This window comes from Parasteatoda tepidariorum, chromosome 5, assembly GCF_043381705.1.
Source record: "Parasteatoda tepidariorum isolate YZ-2023 chromosome 5, CAS_Ptep_4.0, whole genome shotgun sequence".
NCBI classification, from domain to species: Eukaryota; Metazoa; Arthropoda; class Arachnida; order Araneae; family Theridiidae; genus Parasteatoda; species Parasteatoda tepidariorum.
Genome location: NC_092208.1, coordinates 1,966,782 through 1,990,368, shown reverse-complemented (window position 1 = coordinate 1,990,368; position 23,587 = coordinate 1,966,782). Strand labels below are relative to the sequence as shown.

Below are 23,587 nucleotides of genomic sequence, written 5' to 3'. Positions count from 1 at the left end.
CGAGGAACTTTTTTCTTGATTATATTATATTTCTTAATTATATAAAATTATCGAGAGATTTTTTGTTTCAATATCAGAGGGTGGAAAATGAAGTCGAAAATTGAAACTATCTCGCGAAATGCAGAAGAGTGTTGCACGTGAGAAGGCAATAATCTCACCTAACCCAGCTCAGTAGACGCACATACCGACTCGCAAGTATTTCATCAAACGTGTAAAATGATTGGCACTTTCATACGCTATGGACCGACGGTACGCCAAAATTAATTGTGAAAACATTGAATAGAAAACAGTGAAAAGCACGCTTTTGCATAATACGTGGTGAAAATTGACTTGGTAATGAAAAAAATCTCATTTTTGAAAAGGGAAAATTAAGCACTTTTTAAAAACACCTAGTGAAAAAAGCAGCTTTAAGGGCTTTTAAATAACGAAAATCGAAAATAAGCACCTTTAAGCACTTTTGAAAAACGCCACGCACCATGTTGTTACAAATTCAGACATTCGGAATACTGTGAAATTGGGGATTTGAATTCTGTTTTAAAAATGAGACCTAAATCCATGACTTTCCAGGTGTGCAGAAGATAATACTTCTTGAAGCAAATTTAAAAAAAATTGTGCGTGGAGTCCCTCCGCGCGGAAGAAGTTAAACTTCGCAACCTGCGACGTTAATAGTAGAAGAATTAGCAGTCGTAGAAGGATCACTTGTTCTATTCAACGACTCTTTTTCCTTCTCCGCTCGCTTCCGTGCTCTGTAATCACGGTAATATTGTGCATTTTTCCCTCGTGGACCTCTTGAGCCAGTGGAAGTGCTTGTGGTTGCCTGTATTGTAAATGTATTTGTATTAATAATGTATGTGAATGCGTCATAATGTAATTTCAGAAGAGAAAACCTAACAATCAATTGATATTCACAAGAGACGTACCTTGACATAACCTTAAATCCGTCGCATTGTCCATGGGATTGTTTTCACTCATTTTTTACAATTGTTATCCACTAAATTTGAAAATAAAAAATACTACCCCACTAAATTATATGTGTATCAAAACAAACTAAAAAAATATTTATAGAAAAACAATACTTTTATGACTTTTATTATTTTTATGCTAGTGAGAACCAAAACAATATGGAAAAGGGATGAGGGAAAACTGGATCCTACCACGTGATTTCCCGGCCAATAAAAATGTAGTGTTAAACGTTTAACGCGACCTTGTTGGAAGTCACATAAGAAGTATAACTTCAAAAATACTACCCTATTAAATTATATGAGTATCAAAACAAACTAAAAAAATATTCATAGAAAAACAATACTTTTATGCTAGTGAGAACCAAAACAATAGGAAATGAATGATGGAAAACTGGATCCTACCACGTGATTTCTCGGCCAATAAAAATTTAGTATTAAACGTTTAACGTGACCTTGTTGGAAGTCACATAAGAAGTATAACTTCAAAAATACTACCCTATTAAATTATATGTGTATCAAAACAAACTAAAAAAATATTTATAGAAAAACAATACTTTTATGCTAGTGAGAACCAAAACAATATGGAAATGAATGATGGAAAACTGGATCCTACCACGTGATTTCTCGGCCAATAAAAATGTAGCGTTAAACGTTTAACGTGACCTTGTTGGAAGTCGCATAAGAAGTATAACTTCAAAAAAAAGAAATAACTATTTATTTTGTCATAACATACACAAGATGAAGAAAAGGGAGAGAAATGACATCCATCACTTTGGGGGGTGTAAACTTTTACCAAAGCAATTTCATAAGAATTTTCTCCAATACACAGAGAGAGAACTTCACACGGACTCCAGGCTTGAAGTCCTTATCGACCTCATCCACCAGGGGGTGGGGGAGGAACATAATTAGATGACCCACCTGAAAATAAGGAAAGAAAAAAAAATTTAAACCAATAATTTCCACAATCATCATCTCACAATCACATCTGAAATTAAAACCAGTATACAAGTTTTCTTATGCAATAAGTCAACTTTGAAGAAAGCTATGAAATCCCTCAAAGTAAAGAACTCCAATTCCAGGGTTTCCACAGAAAAAAATGAACAAAATAGTTGCTTTTAGTAGCCTAAAGCATAAAAATAGTAGCCAAAAACTAGGAAAATAGTTGCCTAAATAAGAACAAAAATTCATCAAAAAAATAACTAAAATTTTGTTAATGACTCAATTGTCATATACCATGATCCACTCAGTCAAGTTGGTGGCAAATATGATAATTTTTATATAAACGTCTATATATATATATATATATGAAAAGTGAATACTCAAATTCAAAATTCACGCATCGTAATATCGCATAAATTTTTTTTTTTTAAAAAATCATAGTATTTTTTAAAATTATTTTTGTAGCGATAATCATTGAAAAGGTGATCGCGAAATGAAATAGACTTGCAATGGAGTCTGTGCAGATTGAACGAATTATAAAGTGAAGACTCAAATTTGCAGTTCAAAATCTTTTATTTTTTATAATAAAAAAAAAGTTCAGTGTGTTCAAAAACTATCTTGTGGGGTGCAGATTTTCCACCCAATTTATGCTTAAAAAAATAATAAACATCGTTAGGAGTACAGAAAAGTCTCCCAATAGTCTCCTTTTCCTGAAAATAGTTGCCTTTTTTTTTTTAGCCTTTTCAGGCAAAAGAAGTTGCCATAGTCGCCTCACGCCAAAAATAGTTGCCTTTTAGTCGCCAATGGCAACCCTGCTATTTGTAGACACTTTGATTTATAAACTTCAGCATAGGAACCTTTTTATTTGAAGCACTGGTTTTTTGCAACAACAATTAAATGTTTATTTTTATTGCCTTCTTTACATTGACAGGGTGCATAGCCGCCAAATCATTCACCAAAAAATAGGCACCTTTTAAGCACTTTTCAAGTACTCAAAAAATATTTTTAAGCACTTTAAAAAAATATCATAATTGGGTAGGGTTGGAAAGTTTTTGACAATTAACGTTTTTATCTTGCTTTAACCATCATGTCAAAAAAAAAAAACCTTTTTCACAATTGTGAAAAATTATGAAATTTTGAATCATGTAAAACGAATGGCGTTTTCATACACTACGAACTGACAATACGCCGAAATAGATTGGAGTGGAATTAATTATGAAAACGTTGAATAGAACAATGTGAACTGCGTCTTTTTGCATAATTCAAAGCGAAAATCAACATGGTAAAGGAAAAATCTCATTTTGAAAAAGAGAAAAATTAAGCACTTTTTAAAAACACCCAATGAAAAAAGAGAAAATCGAGAAAAAAGCACCTTTAAGCACTTTTAAAAAACGCTACGCACCCTGATTGAACCTAACTCAGAAGGCAAGAGAACCAAATGCTCAAGAAACCCAATTCGCTTGCTCGAGTGTAAAGTTTTGACAGTTAACTGCAACTTATGATAATCATAACAATTATTTACAACTGAAAATGTGACACAATTTTGTTGTTGTGGAACTAAATGTGTAGGTTTTTTTTCCTGATAATTTTGTACATAATTCATATTCAAGACTGTAAGCCCAATGTAAAAATCTGAAAAATTTCTTGAATAAAATCATGAATGACCTATTTCAAAAAACTAATATCTTCATAAATTTAAATCATTGATATTTTCTCAACATGACATTCTAAATAAATTATATGCAGTATAACTTAAATGAATAATTATGTACAAGTTTACTTGGATTTCTAATCACGTTTATTAGTCTACCAAAAAAATTTTAAAAATTTACCTAATATTTTTAAATAAAATATACAAGAATTTTTATGCATAAATGTGAACGATGATTTCTTGAAACTTATGGACCTTGGATACCTGGAAATTTCTGGATCGCAATTAGCAAAAAATCCAGAAATCCGTATTTTTTCCTGAGCACAATCATCTCTGAAGAAGAAATTAGTTCCCTTTCCACGAAATTCCAAAACTTTTTATTTTTAAAAGTTCAACAAAATTTATATTCAATAAAAATGTAATGTCAACTTAGATCATAAATAATAAATTGTCAGAACTATAAACATGACTGAAGGGTAAAATAACACTAAGAGAATTTACTGGGTAGTATTAAGAAGAAAAAAAACTTTTTACTAGCACAAAGTTCAGAAATATATATATATATATATATATATATATATAACAATTGTGTGGGATTGCATAGGGATAGTAAGAATGTATAAAGAACGGCTTTTGAGATTTTCTGCACTATTTAAGCATTTATTCCATTAAAAGGCCCAAAATTTTATGTCATAAGTGTTAAAACAATATTTGCAAGTGCACATTTGTTATAAAACTGCACAATTAAAAAAAAAGTAATCTTTCTATCCNATATATATATATATATAGATACATATATATATATAGATACATATATATATACACATATATATATATACATATATTATTTATATATATTAATCATCATCATAGTTGGCCAGACAGTCCAATGTTGGCCAATGCCCTCCTCTGCAGATTTCTCTTTCACGACTTTTAATTTATCTTTGATCTCTAATTCTTTTCATTAATTGCAAGAAAATCGGACTCCACCGAATCTTCTCATCTCAATCGCGGGCTTCCCCGCTTTTTTGTTCCAGTGGGTTTGAAAAGCAATATCTTTTCGATTGTATTGCCATAGCTCATTCGAATCACGCGGACCATAAAATTAATTCTGTTTATTTTCATATATATAATAAAATCCGGTTGTTTATAAATCTTGAACAGTTTGAAGTTAAATCTCCTACTATACTAAGCAAAATCTTTCTCTCAAATATTAGGACACAATTTTCTTCCAGTTTTGTCATTGTCCAAGCTTCAGAAGCAAACACGGTTTGGACTGGTTAAGACTGGCTTGGACAAGAGTTTTGTAAATTAAGAACTTTAATATATTAATAATCTGTGTCTAATTGAAGTTAAGTTATATTTAACCAACAAAAGAACATTTTGAAAACGAAATGAAGTATTGAAACAAAATATTAATTAGGGGAAAGATATGATTGCAAAACTTCTACTTTAAAAAGAAAATAATTAAAATTTTAACACCAATTATCAAACCATTTCAAAAAGAAACTAACAAATATTATTATTTAGTTAATCCCTGCTAAGTCAAATAGCTAAATATAATGCATTTTATTAACAGACAAGCAAATAAATATTTATATTAAGGACAAAGCAACAGTAATATTTCTTGATCTTTAGTTACAAAATAAATAAATTTTTCTAAAATATAAAACAAAAATGCAAGAAGATGAAAAATAAAAGCAGAATTTTTTAATCAATAAAATAAAAGAATAAATTTTCAACAACTAAGTCATCTTTAAAAAAACATATCTCTTTTTTTTTCTTCACAAGCACAGATACTAGTTGAAAACAGAATACAGGATTTTCACTCAATTTTAAAAAAAAATTCAATGACTTTCAAGGACCTATTCAGTATTACAGTTATTTGCTAAAGTACATGTCAACCAAATTTTACAATCATGTAGAAGCAGAAATTGTATATTTTTAAAGCACAATGCTTATTTGACCACAAAAAAAAATATTTATTAAATTTATCAGTTAATACAAATGGTTGATAGTTACATTATTGTTTCAAATCACTTAAAAGTTCCTATTGACGAAAAAAAGAAGATCCAATTGACAAACGAACAATACTAGCCAACATTTAAAAACTAGCTTCAGTGAAACTCTTTATGAAAAATTTAATGAAATGAATAAGAATTAATGAATAATGCATATTACATTAAACAAGCATAGTAAATAATTGATAAAATGTGTGTGAATGTACGGTTATTAAAATATAAATACTATTTTTTAATATGTTAGATCAAATTTTAGGTTACAGGAAATGTATGTAATTAGATAAAATATCAAAATAAATCCATTTAACATATCTGTTTCAATTTTAATAACAAATTATCTACTTTGTTACTTCAGAATATCAGTAATGTACACTACCGGTCAAAAGTTTGCGAAAATTTTGAAATCTGCGAAAAAAAGGTCTAAATNTTGACTGGTAGTGTATTTCGAACATTATAAAACCTATTGTAGAACGATATTTTACAGATAACTAAGACTTACCGAGCTTTGTTTTCTTTAAAATATATCCATAAAATATGAAGCATGACTTTTAAAATTTTGTGAATATGCGTTATTTTCACTAAGCATAATTTTTTAATCGCATTTATATGAATCTAATTTATAGATATACTATATGCAAATCAAAATGTTAAGAAAGGTGAAGTAAGTGTCGAAGATTGCGTAAATTACGTATCACAATGTGTGATTTGATAATTAAAATTGAATTGTTGTGTATGTTTCTTAAATCAGAACAATATGAATAGCAATACGCACAAACTAACAAGACGTAAATCACACTGTGTGATACATAAATCACTTTAATGTGAACAGGGGTAGCAGCAAAGTTTTTTAAAATTTTAGGGTAATTTGAGGAACTTTTTTCAAAAACTTTTAGGGGTAATATATGATTTTGCTAGGATAAAAACAGATCACACGGTAGTTTATTACATAACAGAAGATTATTACAATTCATCCACACATATCATAAATAATTGCAAGCCATAAAATAAAGCTCTGAAATTTATTAAGTCAAGAATGAAATCTCTAAAGTGTAAAAATGAAACTTCAATTTTACATATTACCTATCAAAAATTAAGTGCATAATTCAGGAACAGGCAAAAGTGAGAATAAATCAAGAGAAAAAATAAATTAACACCAACTTGGATTTTTATTTAATTTTTAATTTCTTAATCAAAACTTTATTATTGCCCTTTACCTTACTTTATTAAAAAAACAATTGTGTGATATTATTAGATTTCAAATCAGCAATTTATATTAGAAAATAGAGAAAAACAAATTAATCATAATCATTTTTCTAATATATTCTTGATATGATTTGTGAGATTCTTTTACTGCCCTCAATAGTGTTGTGGTGATCTTCAACACTCCTCCATAATTTTGAATGGTATCTTTGATTAGTCTAAGAGACATAATAGTATTCTCATGGTGACTCACATTAAGCATTGCTTTATTTATCGAAAAACCTCTCTCAGGATCGGAATTCCCATGTGGAAAATTAAAACAGTTTTAATTAATGTAGTTAAATTCTTACATTTTAGATTATTGCTTTTTTATTTATATTTAGCCTATACCTCTAATTTTTTAGGAACACCAACAAAATTTTATCAGATTTTTAGGAATTTTAGGGTATGCACATAGTTTTAGGAATTTTATGAATTTTAGGGGGAATGCGACCCCTGTGTGAACTCTGTTGCGTGATTAGCTAATAGTTTTCATATGAATAGTGGTCATTATGACGCAAATTGCACTTTGTGATTCAAAAGGCACTTAATACTGAACAGCTATGTGTTATTCTTAAACCATTTTGATGAGAATTGTGAGCGGTAATTTTTAAATCTCTCTTTTGTGAATGGCAATGCTTGATTTTTAAACAACTAGAATAGGAATTGTGAAGCATGATTCCGAAATTACTTAAATATGTATCACATTATATGATTCAGAAATAACTTAAAAATTGAAATCACGATGTGTAATTGATTAATCACTTTAATGTGAATCATGATGTATGATTTATAAAATACCTTAATCGAATTCTGATGAGTAATTTGCAAATCACTTTAAAGTAATATTCGATATGTGATTCATCAATCATTTTCATCTAAATCACAATTTGTAGAACATTTTATATGAATTCCAATCCGTAAATCAAGAATCAGTTTAATGTGAATCACGACGCTTATTCATAATCAAAGAAATATGTAGAACTAAATTTTATTTATTAGCAGTAAAAACTAAATGCAAAGATTTGATTATAAATGACAAAAAATTAATTATCCTTCGTACATAAATTAAAAGGACAATTAGGATAACAATATTAACCTGACGTAATTAATGAAGTTAACACATTGAACATATTTCTAAACCAATTAAACATTATATATCATTCGAAAACTATGACTACATAACCTACAATTTGCTAGAAATTTCTGCTTTCAAAACATCAGAGAGATAAACAATAATCTGATGTGAAAAATCTAGGAGAGAAAAGTTTTGCATCTTCTTTAACCCCTTTTCACTTCAAGCATTAAAAATTGCATCTACAGAATTTCTATAATATTCCTTTGAATTTATTTATTTTTTTACTACTTTTTTGTAAGAAAGATTACTATTACTTTAAATCCTAAAAAAATCAATTACTTTTCAAGTACCCTATGGCAGAATTCAAGGACTTTCCTGGGCCCTGATTTTTTTCCAACTAAATTCAAGGACTTTCAAGTACAGTGGGAACAGTGACAATTCCCAGTTTTGGGGGACTGACAATGGGAGATTCCCTAAAGAATAAATTCTTCTTTAAAGAAACTAATTAGAAATTTAGGTTTCAGGGTTGCTACCCAAATCTGGAAGAAAAAAAATTCCCTGAACATATTATACACACTATATTAAGAGAAAACAGCAATTACTTTGCTCTTGTGTGAGCTATAGTGGGCTAACTATATTCATTAGTTTTTAATTGCTGGAAAAACATCTGAACATACTTAAATAATGCTATAGTAAATGAAATAGTTTAGTATAGCTGAAATATCATGGTTAAATATCCCATAGATAACGCTTTGAGTTGGTCACCATATTTCAAAAGACGAAAATAAGAAACAAAACTTCCTGTATTTTCCCAATTTGTAAAGAAAAAAATCCGAATTCCCTGCATTTTCCCTGTTATTTTAGGTGATTTTTAAATTCCCTGTATTTTCCAGGTTTTCCCTGTGGAGTGGCAACCCTGGTTTCTATGTGTAACATCTCTAACTTTGATTTGTATTTTAAGGGTGACCACCAGGGTTGGAGTTTCTGCCGGCAAAAAGGGTTTTTTGCCAGGACAGTAGCAAAAACCTGGTAAAAACAGGCAAAAACTGGTAAAAACCAAATTATCTACATAGCTGATTAAATATTATTACAAAATACTTGAAACAAATTTAAATCAATCATAAAGAATAATAATTTTGATACATTACATGAAAAAATTATTTTTAACACATTAATAATTAATATAACGGCAATAAATATTAAAACATAGAAAGTTTTTGACCTCTTTTCATTTTAGAATCCTTAAATAAATGTTTTTTTACAAATAAATAAATATTATTATTTGTATAATATTATTATTTATTATAAAAAATTATTATTTGTACAATAATTAACTACACATGTTGATAGATATTTTATGCTTTAAATTATAGTTATATTAATTTAAAATAAGTTCATTTCACTGGAAAAAAGAGAATAATCGCAAATTTTCCAATCAATAATGTTTTAAACTACTAAAATGATATATTATTAAATTATGATTTAATTATGGAATAATAATTTTGTTAATTTTTTTGTAATTATTTATATTTATAGTATATATTTCAATTTTAAGAATAATTTTGTACCAAAAATGTGTTTTTGTCCTCTCATCTTGGAAAATATAGATTTTTGCCAATTTGCTTGGCAAAAACCTGTTTTTGCCAGGATGGATTTTTCCACCTGCAGCAAAATCTTGCCAACCCTGGGCTCTTCCATAATTATTTTGTTGAGCTTAGCTGAAAAATCAAAGATGTCACATTTCTTAAGCTAAAAAAGTAATTGAAGCATATACAATTCAGTATCATGATGTAGAACAATGCTATTGATTAGTGACTTAATTCAGGAATCTTTTTTTTCTTTAAATAAAAGAAAATAATTTTGTAATTATAAACATGCAATTTGAATTACTTGAAATAAACTTACTTATATCTGAAAAAGATCTGAAGTTTCCTCTGCCTGGTGGCCTTGGAGGTCTGAAAGTTTTAAAACAAAGTATAATTTTGAGTAAAGAAAATATACAATTTCAAACTTTATTATTCATTTCTTAAAACATGTAGATAAATATGTTTGCTTATGCCATCTAGAAATACTTTACAAAATCAATGGTTTAAAAAAAATGCTTGCATTTTAATTTGTTTAAAGCTCTTTTGATTAAGGTTTGGGTCATGATAACAAACAATAATGCACCAACTTTCTTCTCATCGACTACAAGGTATATTAAATTATAGCATTTGTATATAATTAATGAAAAATAATGCAAGATAAAACCTAAACAGTCACAGGGTGCGTAGCCTTATTTTTGAACAAAAAATAAGCACCTCTTAAGCAATTATAAAATATTCTTAAACTTTTTATATATATATATAAAAGGGGGATATTTCTGTATCATGATCTGTCGTGCCAATTACAATCGCCAAGGTGCCAAATAGATTTTATGCTTGCAAATTTAAAAAAAACAACATGTAAATGTTTACCCGAAGGTAGCTACATTTCAAGTTGATCCTTTCATGATGATTTTTTTTTTTTAGTTTCTCGCGGGCCACTGTCCGGAAATTGCCTGGACTTGGCAATTATTCTGCTACAGATCATGATACTGGAATCTCCCCAAATATAACTATGCTAATAAAAATTTCATGCGCACAAATGAAAATTTTTTCTTTTATTATTGAAAGTTCTTATGCATGTTTATACATATATTTAATATAATCCATAAATTGAGCATTTATTTAACGCGCAATAATTTAAAACCTTTCCCACAAAGAAATTAATAATATTGATCTAATTATCTCAGAAAATGTGATGATATGTCTTCAGTAGGTTGGGAAATTGATCAGTCTCACGTTACTAAGACTCATTAATATTTAAATATACTGTCCAGAAAGATATAAAAACTATCTTTCAAAGGTCAATTGTGCTCTTCTCTATCATACACCAGCATTTAATGTTCCAATTTTTGGGCCTCCGGCCCTAACTTTAATAAAATTCTAATATTTCGCCATTTTCCTGTATATTTTTCAATAAACACCGGTGACACTACGAATTTGCAATGTTAATGCTTTCAAAGTGTAACATATATATATTTATACTGTCGGACCTCCATTTAACGAAGTCGCTAAATCCCGATAATAAGTTTGCTAAATAGAAATCTCTTTTTGAAATACCTAATTAACACAAAACAGGTTTTAAATTCATAAACACTAGACATAATTAAAATAGTAATTGATACACATTTATCTTGTTAACTAGTATCTACTATTTATTTTACAAATTATAACCATGAGAGAAATCGGCATGGAAATCAAGAAGAGAGCAAAACATTATTTAGTGTTACACTATCATGCTACATACATTTTCAATGAAAAAAAAAAAAGCAAAATTGTTTACACATAAATTTTTACACAAAAAATTTATCTGTAAAATTATGGTTACATTTATAATTAAAGTAATTTTAAACGCACATCACCACATGCATCCTTTTTAATTGCTATTTACCAGGGTTGGCAAGGTTTAGAACAGAATGGATTAATCCATGGTTTAAACCGTCCTGTCCAAAACCTCTTTGTCCAAAACTGTCCAAATTAATTCTTTTAGCATAGTAGTGATACATCACCAGTGTCAGTAACTGAAACTGATGTTATGCCCTTCAAAACTGTTAATACATTTTTCAGTTATTTTGTATTTTCAATTTAAATTAATATATTTATATTTAAAAACATTTTTTTTAAAAATAGATGTCTTTTTTATCATCCTGTGATGCAGAAATTATAACATTTTTTTAAAAAAATATTGTGAAAAATAAAAGGTTAATTTTTGAACAAATTTAGTTTTTTTTTTAAGAAAAATTATTATTTTTTAATATTGCCATATTTATCCTTATGCAAAAATATTATTTATCAGTATTAAAAGCATATTTATATTTAAAGGATTAGGTATTCACTTTTGTTGTTCAATGAATTGTGGAGCTTCAAAAATTATAAACCTTTTCCTATTATATTATATTATTTTCTTTTAATAAGTTATAGTAAATTGTATAAAAAATATCAAATATTTATTGATACATGTAATTATTATGTGTACAATGGTTACACCTATAGAATTTTTACCTTTTACCAAAGTTCAAGGTTTTGGACACTTTAAGACAGTTTTACCCAGTTTAGGACAGTTTTACCCAGTTTAGGACAGTTTTACCCAGTTTAAGACAGTAAAACCCACATGTCCTGTCCAAAACCAGTTTAGGACGTTCAAAACTCCAACCCTGCTATTGACAAAGTCCTTAATTTCGTCTGACATTTTCGTTTGAATTGCAAACAAATAGGGAAAGGGATTTTACTGCTTTCTCCATAGCAGTAAAATTCCTTCACTTTGTTCTCCCCTTGAACTGACATCTTCATTACACATAGGACATTCAAAATGAAATCTTGATGAACTTCAGTACCCTCTGTCTTACCTGGTGTCATCTTTGAGTGTTTAACTTTTTTAGAGAAACTTAGGTTTACCTTAGAACATTTTTAATCTTAGAGGCACTTAGCCTTTAAGATTAAAGGCTAAATGCCTCTTAAAGTGGAAGGGGGACACTTTAACTTTTAGTCGACTATTTTAATTATTCTATTTATCTTATTTGTATTTAATGTGATTTTTCATATTTTTACCATTTGATGTTTTACCTGACCTTACTTTTATATGGTTTTACCTGTATTTTTTGACACTTTTATTGTTGGTTAATTTTATTCACTTAGATATTTTAAGCACTTTTAATTTTTATTCCGTTTTATTTTTAACATCTTTTCGATTTTGGGATATTTTCTATGAGTATCAATCTTTTTAGTTTTGATTTTACCTTTCTGTAGTTTTGCAGTGTTTAGTTCACGTGACAACGGGTGAAACCCTTATCCGCAAACTTCTTCGGGGGTAGGTCGGTTACTATTAGTCTTACTGCTTTTTCTAAAAGTTAAGCGGCTTCGAAAATCAATTCAAGGTCATTTCCCTCTTAAAATGCATTAACAAGTTTGAAACTTTCTGAAATATTTTGAGAAATAGAGAAAGTGGATATCAAAGAAAACTTCGTTAAATAGAAAATTTACTTAGCTATATGGAAGGAATTTTACAAAGAAATTTCCAAAATGTTCTTGGTTCCTCCAACACAATCACTCCTTAGTAATGATTGCCGAAAAAAAGATTAAAGATAAAATCCTGGGAATCGGATTTCTCAAGTGCATGTTACGCTCGAGATTAATATCATATAAAAAATATCGGATTTAAAAAAGTATGGCAAAATCAATAGAAATAACAGCCAAAATATTGATAGAATCATTGCCTTAAAAAGTAAATACTCAAATGCACCATTCGAATTTTCCACATTGTTTGAAATACATTGGGATATTTAAAAGCCATGTGAAAATCAATGTAAGTAACTGCCGAAAATACAATCAAATCGGGTCTACAATATCGGCATGAATTGAGCGCTTCAAAAAGTGATTATTTAAATGCGTGATTCGAATTTTTCATGTAAATTTTTGCAGAAAAGCAAATCAAAATGATTTACCTTCCAAAGAAAAATCTTTCTGCAAGAACTCAGTGAAGTTCTGCGACAATGTCGCCGCGATTCTACCATGGGCTTCTATAGTTGTAGTTGCTAATGAAATGTTAATTTTTTTGCGTCAGAAAGGATAAAAAAAATAAAAAAGAGAGAAAAAGTTCTAGATAAACTTGATGCTAAAAGATGTCAGTTAATATTTAAGGTTTCAAATTATCAACCAGTTTAAATTTTAATTCCACTTTCAATTATCATCATCATATCTGGCTAGACAACCCAGGGTGGGCCAGTGCCTTCCTTTGAATTCGAATCCACTTCTCTCTACTTTTGACACTTGTTCGCCAGTTTTTCTCCTTTAGAGTAAGGAAATCAGTCTCAACTAAATCTAGCCATCTCAGCCTGGGTCTACCTCTTTTCCTGTTCGTTAGGGGTTTGTGTAATAGGATTTTCTTTAAATTTGAGTCATCATTCCTTCTGAAAATGTGAGCTGCCCAGTTCATTCGATTTATTTTAATGAATTTCACAATATCTGGCTCTCTGTAGATTTTATACAGTTCAGTATTATATCGTCTTCTCCAGGAATTATTTATTTTTATCCCACCAAGGATGGCCCTCAAAACTTTTCTCTCAAAAATGGCAATTTTATTTTCACCAACTTGAGTTAGGTTCCAGGTCTCAGAGCCATAGGTAAGTATTGGCATAATTAATGTTTTATAGAGTAAAAGTTTTGTATTTTTTGATAAAAGATTCCATTTTCAATTAATTATATGGAAATACGTTTTATTTTTTTGCATTAAAAAAATGGGGAGAATCCATCTTATTTTATTTTTTTTTTTGCATTTTGCTTTAAGTCATCATATTTGTAATGATATTTATTCAGGTGAAAATATTTATATTACTTGAATCTTAAACAAATTATTCATAACATACATACCCTCTGTCATTTCTTGATCTGCTGTTAAGATTTGAATTTCTACCAACACTCACAAAAGGCTGAAACGTTTAAAAAAATGTTAATACATAATAAGTAATATAAGTAAACATATAAGCAAGACTAAGTATAGATCAATTAAATTCAGATTCAGACATCTATCAAATGACATTTGTTTTCATGAATTTTTAGCTTTCTGTCCTCCATTTTTACCCACTTTATAATCCGAGCAATTTTTTAAATTTTTTTTTATCCAGTCATTTGTAAACTTGTATATTTAATGACATTTGCTTTCATGAATTTTTAGCTTTCTGTCCCCCATTTTTACCCAGTTTATAATCCACACTTTTTTTATCCAGTCATTTGTAAACTTGTATATTGAAAGACAACGGCTTTGTGACCAAAACTACTGTAGTTGTTACTTTTTCTTTAGTTAGAAGCGTAGTGTGCTGCATTTTTTAAAATATTAGTGTAGTAAGTAGTGTAAGAATAATAATAAAAACAGTTGTTTGAAGTGATTTTAGGGAACTTTTTTTTAATGCCAGTTTAGTAAAGAAACACTATTCCAAGACAAGTAATTGGTTGAATCTGATTGGAACAAATCTTTCCGGGTCCCTCAATGAAAACACTGAGAATGCCCCCTGAGGCGAAACGTTAAAAAGAAGAATGTATTGCTAATATTTAAACTAGCAATTATAAATAATAGCTAATTCATCACTTCCGCCACACTTCCAACGTATCTGCCATTCATGTAACACTGACGTTATTTCAATGGAAGGAACGTATTTTCTCAGTAATTTTTGATTTCTTATTTTCTAAGAGGAAATAAAACAGCATTAAATACTTAACAAAATTGCAAATATTTGTCATTGCATTTCTTAAATTAAATGTTTGAAGTCAAGAAAGAACAAATCTGTAACAAAATGGTTTAATGCAAGAAAGTGGCTCATGTAAACGTGAATAACTATTTCTCGTTACTTTCATTTTGATAGTAGATTGTGAGCACTATATTTAAACAAAAGTAGTTGTAGTTAACCACATTTTGTAATAAAGTAGTTGAAGTGAACTAGAATATAATGTAGTTTTTCCAACCACTGCTTAAGGGTTTACGCTTATGACTTCCTAATCACTTGACATTTTAGTTGGCTGTCACAAAAAAAAAAAAAGACATTTTATCTGTTATTTAACACTATACAAACGCATTTGTTAATAATATTTTTAAAATCCCATAGATGGCTTCCAGAACAGCAATGCATAAGTGAATTGTTGTTCAGAATTCTTTCTGACATTGTAGTATAAACATCATTAATTTTTTTTAATTAAATATATTTTCTGTTGAAGGCGTTTCGTAATGAATTGAACCTGGAGATCATCTTATTTAATAGTGTTTATGCTTTATATAATATAGGCAAGAAAAGTTCCGTTTCTATAATTGAGGAATATAACAAACTTATACATTTTAGAGATGCATCAGGCATAATTGGATAAATAAGACGATATATTACATAAATATATTATATAATTTTAGGAAGAACGTATAGAAAAATGATGCTTTTCTCTTTTAATCTGGGAACTGTTTTTTTTTAATCCTTCCACCAAATAATGTTGTTCTTCGTAAAGATATAATTAACAAAGTAAACTATAAATCATACTTACATCAAGTAAACTTGAAAAGCTGAAAAATAAACATAAAAACTTATTGAATTATGATTTTTTTTAAAACACTTGAACACTAAATAAACTCAAAGCTATTTGCCAGAGACACTTGATACATTGTTATTGTACATTAAAAAAATGATAAAAAGAAAATAATACTGAACATCTAGAGCAGGGGTTTCCAACTTACATGAGGCTGGGGGCTACAATTAAAAACACAAATCAAATGGCAGGTCGCAACTTTATCATAATTTTATGTAGGACTCTTTTATGTTTGAAGGAACATTAAATATTACTGTCAGATTTTTACCAAGTTGTACAAAACAAAAGTATTGAATTACAAATTAAAATAAGAAGTAGATTTTTCTAAAATATTTAATTGCATACTATAAAATTCGGACTACAATAACTTTAATGTGCATCTATGTATTAAACAATTAATGTGCAACAGATACCTAATTGTTAAGATATAAAACTTTAATAACGTTGGTATTAAAACTTACATAGTAGCACACAAAACGTTCAATGAGAAAATTGAGGTTTGTCTGCTGCAACCACCAGAGAATAGATATTTACATTTTAAATTTAAAATTTACAAATGTGTGTGTAAATATTTTCGTCTAAAACGAGTGGTTCAAAAAGTTAAATCGGAGAATTTCTTTGAGAAAATTTCTGATACACACATGCTAAATTATATTCACAAAATACAAAAAAATGAAATAAAAAAGAGCAGCATACACAATTATTTTTGTATATGAATAAATATTTTCTTGGATGCAAAACCTGACCGGTCAAGTTTTACCATTTACCATAGGGTTTTACCATTTTACCATAACCGTTCATTTGACCGGTTATGGTAAGTTTAGTGTTAAGTGATAGCACAGAATTCTAAGTGTTAATTCCTTGTGTATCTTGTTAAAATGTGGTGCAATACGCAGTTCAGCTTCTTAAAAACGAATTAAATGATGAACTATTATCCGAGTTTAAGAAAGAGAAATACTGCTTTTGCAGTAAAGAACTTTATGAAATAATTATCGAGTTCATCTGTAACAAAAACATCTGAATGAAAGCACAACAATTTTGTGAAAAGTTATGTTCAGGTCGGGATAGCCTGTTTTGTAGGGCACTGGGCCCATGTCCAAGAATTCTTGGGTTCGATCTCTGCCAGCTGAAGACTCCCTATGCAGTAAATAGTGACTGACGCATGTTAAATCTGTCGAGTCGAAAAGTCCTCCATGCTGCAAATCAATACCTCCGGGGGTACTGATCCAGTAGTTTCCTTGTCTTTTGGATTGGTTCAAAAATTACAAGGCTACAGAGTTGGAGATTAGTAGAAGTCGTAAACCCATTAATTGGGTAGTTTGCTTAATGACAAATATAAAATAAAAAAAAGTTATGTGCCGACAAAAGGTTTGAAACTACAAAAGTTAATAAATTGCAATTGAGATTTTGTACTTGAAAAGTTTTTTATTTTATCCAAATCTGACTCATTAAGTCTTAATACAAATAAGGATTTAAAATTGAAAGGACATTAAAGGATGTATGTTTTTCCGTAATGAAAATAATGTGGAATAATCGAATGAAGTGCAATATTTTGCATAGAGTGGCGTAACAATAAACCACCCTGTTTTTAGCCACGAGACTTCCTTCATGAATTGTTAGTTCTTTAATCAGTGTTTTCTTCTAAATTATAAATTTTTTTAAAGTTGATTTTCAGATGTGTCACAATCCATTCTATAAAGATTAATAAGTTTTAGAGGATTTTGTGGGATAGTACACACTCTGTTATGTATTAAGTAATACAGTCAATTGTTGATCATAAGTACTTTTTAAACACTAAAAAAATATTTTTGAGCACTATAAAAATTAACAAAATCCAAAATAATTTTCAAAGACATTACACGATCATCATAAAATAAATAGTTTCTGACAAAGAACTCTTTTCTTGATTACACAAGCATGAGATTGAGATTATCTTGCAAAATGCAGTAGAGTTGCACATGAGAGTACAATAATTTCATCGAACTGAACTCAGTAGACGCACAAGCTGACTCACAATTATTTCATCAAACATGTAAAATTATTGGCGCTTTCATGCGCTACCATAACAAATCAATACTTTCAGTATCCGAGGGCACACTGAAATTGATTGTGGTTGAATGAATTGGGAAAACCTTGAATAGAACATTGAGAAAAACAAGTTTTTGCATAATACGTGGCAAAAATTGACATGGTGACGAGAAAAAATCTCAGATTTGAAAAGGGAAAATTGAACACTTTTTAAAAACACCCAATGAGTAAAGCCCCTTTAAGGGCTTTTAAAAAACGAAATTAAGCATCTTTAAGTACTTTTTAAAAACGCTACGCGCTATGTTATATTGTGTGTACTAAAACACATATAAAAGGAAAACAAATCTCAAAATGAGATTTGATTATTAAAAACGATACGCTTCCTGTGTAATATAGCCAGTGATTTAATATGCATTACATTCATGAGAGTATTTATTCATTTTGATTGATAGGCACTTTAACCCCAATTTTATAGCACCTTAACTTTAACAACCCCCTTCCTTCAAGCTGAGAACATTGTCAACTTGAGTTATGTGTTTTTATTAGATCAAATATTCCCCCCCCCTTAAATTTAATAGTGCCTTTATTTATATTATGCTTAAGTTATATACGTGATGTTTCTTAAAACAATGGCTATGTGAGCAAAATTTTTTACAAATTTGTTAAAACTTTGCAACTAAGATAAAATCCTTATAAATTAATTACTTTAACAATGTTAATCATTATTTTAGCCTGAATTGACTTTACTAACAAATTCTTTGTAATATTAATTACCTTTTTTTTTAATTATTTAGGTTAAACATTTTAGTTGTTTCACTTAGCTATAGATTCTGGATGATTAAAAATGAATTGAATATCTTACTAGAAGTATACAAGATTGAAGAAGCCCCATATCAGATTGGAAACTCGCTCCAAGCTATTATTCAAAGATGATCCACCTAGAAGAGAAAACACAAATTTAGAAATAAATTCTTATTTTAATGTACAGTCGTTTATCTCGAATCTCACGCGAAAGATGAGAAATTTGACATAAAGGGGTTTCAAATTATACAGGTACTTTAAATAATTAAACTAAGAAATTCTACTAATACTGCTTTAATTGTTTTCAGTAGAAAAATATAGGCATTTCTGTAAATTAATTATACCACATAAAAACATGTTTAACATACATTTAACACTGAAAATAATTTTTCTAATATTTCTGACATCTAACCCTCTTAATTTCGATAAATCTTTAAAGATTAGAAAGAGCAACAAATCCCTCATGGCCAGCATGTTTCTGGGATTCAAGAAAAGCTTGTAAAAATTCTACAACTTTTTCTTCCTCTTTTGCACACACTTTTGGTTCATCAATATGATCTTCCTTTAACACTATCTATGACTTCCACATCTGTCAATGTTCCGCAGGTTGCAGTCCACTTGCAAAAATCTTCAAAATTAATGTCAGCATTAAATCCCAATTTTGTTGCATTTAATTCTCCCAAATCTGGCACAACATTTCCAGCGTCAAGAGTTTCCTTTCTGATGCTTTCAATCTCTTGTTCATCATCTTCACAACTATTCTTTGAAACCATTTTGGATTGGTTTTAGATACACATTTCTCAAGACATACCAAACTCCTAATTATTCTTCGACACGTTCGTTGCAATTTTGAGATGAAAATGAATTTCTATTCCCAGCTTTCTTATCTAGCAGGGGTCTGTCCAGACATTTTGTGAAAGGTCAGTTTTTGTAAAATTGTGAAAAAATTGCTCGTAATTTGCGAATATAAAATAAACGTTCAGTCACATTCTTTCAACCAGGGTCCGCTTTTGTGAATTTGGGCAAATAGGGTCTGTTATTGCAAAAAAACTTTTTCAAAGAGTTTTTAAATTGAAAAGGCATACAAGATTATGCTCAACACTGTAAAATTATAGTTAAAGAGATTAAATTTTAAAAAATAAACAGCAATTGCAGCTACTAAATTAGCGATTCAACATATAAAAATTTGGTATTTAGCCTATACTGCTGAACGCAGAATATTCATTTCGGACGAATAAAGTAAGAAGCGTCTGCCGAAGACAAAATTTAGTTCGTTTACACATGTCTTTCTCCCCCCCTTCCTGGGAAGGGTTTATTCGATTAACAAAACAATAATGAAGATAAACAAATTTGTGAAGGGTCCAATTAAAAGACAAATTGTTTTGTGAAGGGTCCGTTTTCAAGTTAAAAAATTTTGTGAAGGGTCCGTTTTTATGAAAAGATACTTTGTGAAGGGTCCGTTAACGGACCCAAATTTCTTCTAAACAGACCCCTGTCTAGGGTTGAGAAGATAACCCCAGGTAGTCACTCCGTACTACTCATCAACCCCTCACTTACTGCCAGAATCATTATATTACTTTCTAGTTAAGAAAGTGCAGGGATAGTGATCAAAGTTCCAAGAAACATCCCCAACCTGTTCATCCCTACTTCCTACGGGTTCACAAAATTCAGCTCTGTCTGCAAGATAAAGAAAGTTATGTTGTTTGGGCATTTGTGCTCTAGTATTAAAAATTCGAGAAACTGAGGTTTTGAAAAGAAAACAAATTTGACATAAACATGGAAAATACATTAATTTTAGCCCTTTTGCAAAATTAGTTTGGGCTTTCTGCGATATAGCCTCTCTAATACTAATATCTTTCTGCAAGATACTTTTAATAATAACAAATATACATGTTAATAAATTATTATCAGATCAAATAAAATAATTTCTTAATTAAATATGTAATATCTTTTTTAATTCTAATATCATGGGCTATATTCTCGTATTTTGTAGGGAGAAAACACACTAATTATTTCCTTTTTTGCTTTTTGTGAATCATCATCTCATTGAAAAAAATAATAAACAAAACTAAAACATCGCGAAATCTGTAGCAGTAAATCAAACTCTTCAAAAAAGAGTTACTAAATGCGCGTTTTCATTTCGAGATTCGTTGTAATAAATATTCTCATATTAAAAATATTGGATTTTAAAATTTTGAGGAAACCAATAGTAATAATTGCATTAAAAAAATTAGAACGAAATAAAAAAATTAGAATGAAAAGAAAATAAAATTTTTCACTTCATAAATTTTTATTTTTTATTGTTCTCAAATGAGAATAGAAAAAACATATTTTTCCACTTGAATGCGGGAGAAAGGCATCTTTCTCAGCAGCGTGCAGACCACTGACTGTTCTGCGCCTAAAAAGTCATATTTTAACCGGCAGTCTTCTCCATACATCAAAACCGGTTTTCCCACGCTATTTGATAGAAAAGTGGTATATTGGGGGAGAAACATTTTCATAATTTCACCCATGTGCTAAACCGCCAGTGGGTTAAATATAATTCTGAAGAAAAGCTAAAATATTTCAAAAATTTCCACAGAAAAAAAAAAAAAAAAACANAACAAAAAAAAAAAAAAAAAAAACCTTTCACCTCCCAAAAGAAAATCTTTTTTCAAGAACTCTAACTTTCTGCGACAATGTCGCCATGGGGAGTTCTAGAAAGTAAATGTTGAAAATTTTGAGATGTAAAGGTTCAACAGTATATATAAATTTATATAGACATATGTATTCAGTGAAGCTGAATCACTGTATGATCAATTTTACATTAATGTCAAAATGGTTATTTAAATCAGGGCTAGCATTTCATCTGAAATAAATCTATTTGTTCCAAGACTCTGGAAGAAAATGAAGAAGAAAAAAAAGAAGAAAGAAACAAGCCAAAATGGAAAAATCAGGATGAAATGGAACAAACTAAAATAACCAAAACATTGTTCAGAAATAAGTGTTATAAATAAATTGTTTAATAAGCGTTATAAATAAATTGTTTAATAAGTGTTATAAATAAATTGTTAAGAAATAAATTGTTAAGAAATAAATTGCTAAGAAATAAATTGTTTAAAAATAAATTAAGAATAGCTTAAATTTAAAATAAAAATTAAAAAAAAGTTAAATTTTTCATATTTACTTCTTTTACATCATTTAGTTCAGTTTTATACTAAATTTCAAATATTATCATATTAATTAAATATCGAACTCGTATTATCATATTAGTTAGTATCAAACTTGTCACATTGGTGACAAAATACACACATCCCTAAAAGAGTTAACCTTTCATGGAAATTATTTATTCTTGAGATAAAAAAAGAAATAATAACAGTTTTAAAAATTATGTGACAAACACTCAAGACCAAAACAAATTAATAACAGATAACTTAAAAAACAAAAATATTAAAGAAACCAACAATGTAAAAATATGTAATTTCAATTTTTAAAAAAATCCATTTTTGAATTTTAATTCATTAGCTTTCCAAAACCCTTTCACTTTTTCATCTCTGATTGTTAGAAATGACGTCATAGTAGTTTTTTTTGGTAATCTGACAGACAAAATCAAACGCCTGAAAATGAAAACTAAACTGTTATTTGTTAATCTTTGAGTATCTTAACCTCATTTTTTATTTGAATAAATATTGGAGATATTTCCATATCATGATCTGCCATGCCAATGGGGAGATTTCCGTATCGTGATTTGTGACAGAATAATCGCAAAGTCTTTGAAATTTCAGGGCAGTGGCCTGCGAGAAACTAATAAAAGATTAGAGAAAGGGACCAACTCGAAAGGAATAACTGGTAGCCACCTCCGAGAAAACATCTCCTTGGTTTCTTTTAAAAATATTTCAAGTTTAAAATCTATTTGGCATCTTGGCGATCGTAGTTGGCGAGACAGATCACGATCCGGAAATATTCCTCAAAAAGCTAAGGACAAATTGTGAATCTGTTATTTTATTTAAGCTTATAATAGGAACAATATATTTAGTTCTATTTCATTTCAATGATTTTAATTAAATACTAAGGTTTACAGAACATATTATAGATACAGAAATTTTTTTTTTTTTGAAATTTATGCATTGCTATTAGTGTTAGAGTTGCTTGCGTAACATAAAAAATGTGTTAGTTCCTTAGTGTAAATTTGAGCTTTTAAAGAAAAATCTTTTATCAACTAAATTTGTAAACTTTAGTTTAAATTTTAGAGCCAATAATAAAATTTTAATTAAGTCCTGTATTAAAACAAAAATTGAGTAGAAATAAGTTAGATACTTCAAGTTAAGTGTTTGATAATTTAAGAGTTCAGTAAAGAACCTTTTTAAGAAAAACTCACTGTCAGAAACTCGAGGCATTCTCGTAAAATTTTAACACAAATGCTGTAACAACCAGCGTAATTAACTCAAAGGAAGAGAAATCTAATAATTAATTAATAATTTCGAAACCACAGATTACATATTTTACGTTTTGTTTGGGAATTGGGGTTGCAAAGCGCTTTATTTTGCTTATTTCTGCTAAATTTAAAGTGAGGTGAACTAGGCTGCAATCAAATAATGAGAAAGAGCAAAAATTAAAATAAATAATATAATTCTAGGAGTAGAGTTAGTTGTTGTTGTTGTTGTCCATGTAAGTCGCACTAGAGCTGCACAATGGGCTATTGGTGACGGTCTGGGAGACATCTCTGAGGATGATCCGAAGACATG

The 23,587-nt window shown here is 29.0% G+C and overlaps 1 protein-coding gene across 1 annotated transcript; it reads right to left on the bottom strand.

Moving 5' to 3' along the window:
* Positions 1–1,658: 1,658 nt before the first annotated feature.
* On the bottom strand, positions 1,659–23,431 carry LOC107448789 (selenoprotein K; the record flags this gene model as incomplete). The annotated part of the gene is given in 6 exon segments (XM_016064127.4): positions 1,659–1,880; positions 9,796–9,845; positions 14,340–14,398; positions 15,993–16,011; positions 18,925–19,000; positions 23,221–23,431. Coding segments are annotated over 6 exon segments (267 nt in total). The 3' UTR covers positions 1,659–1,836.
* Positions 23,432–23,587: the final 156 nt, after the last annotated feature.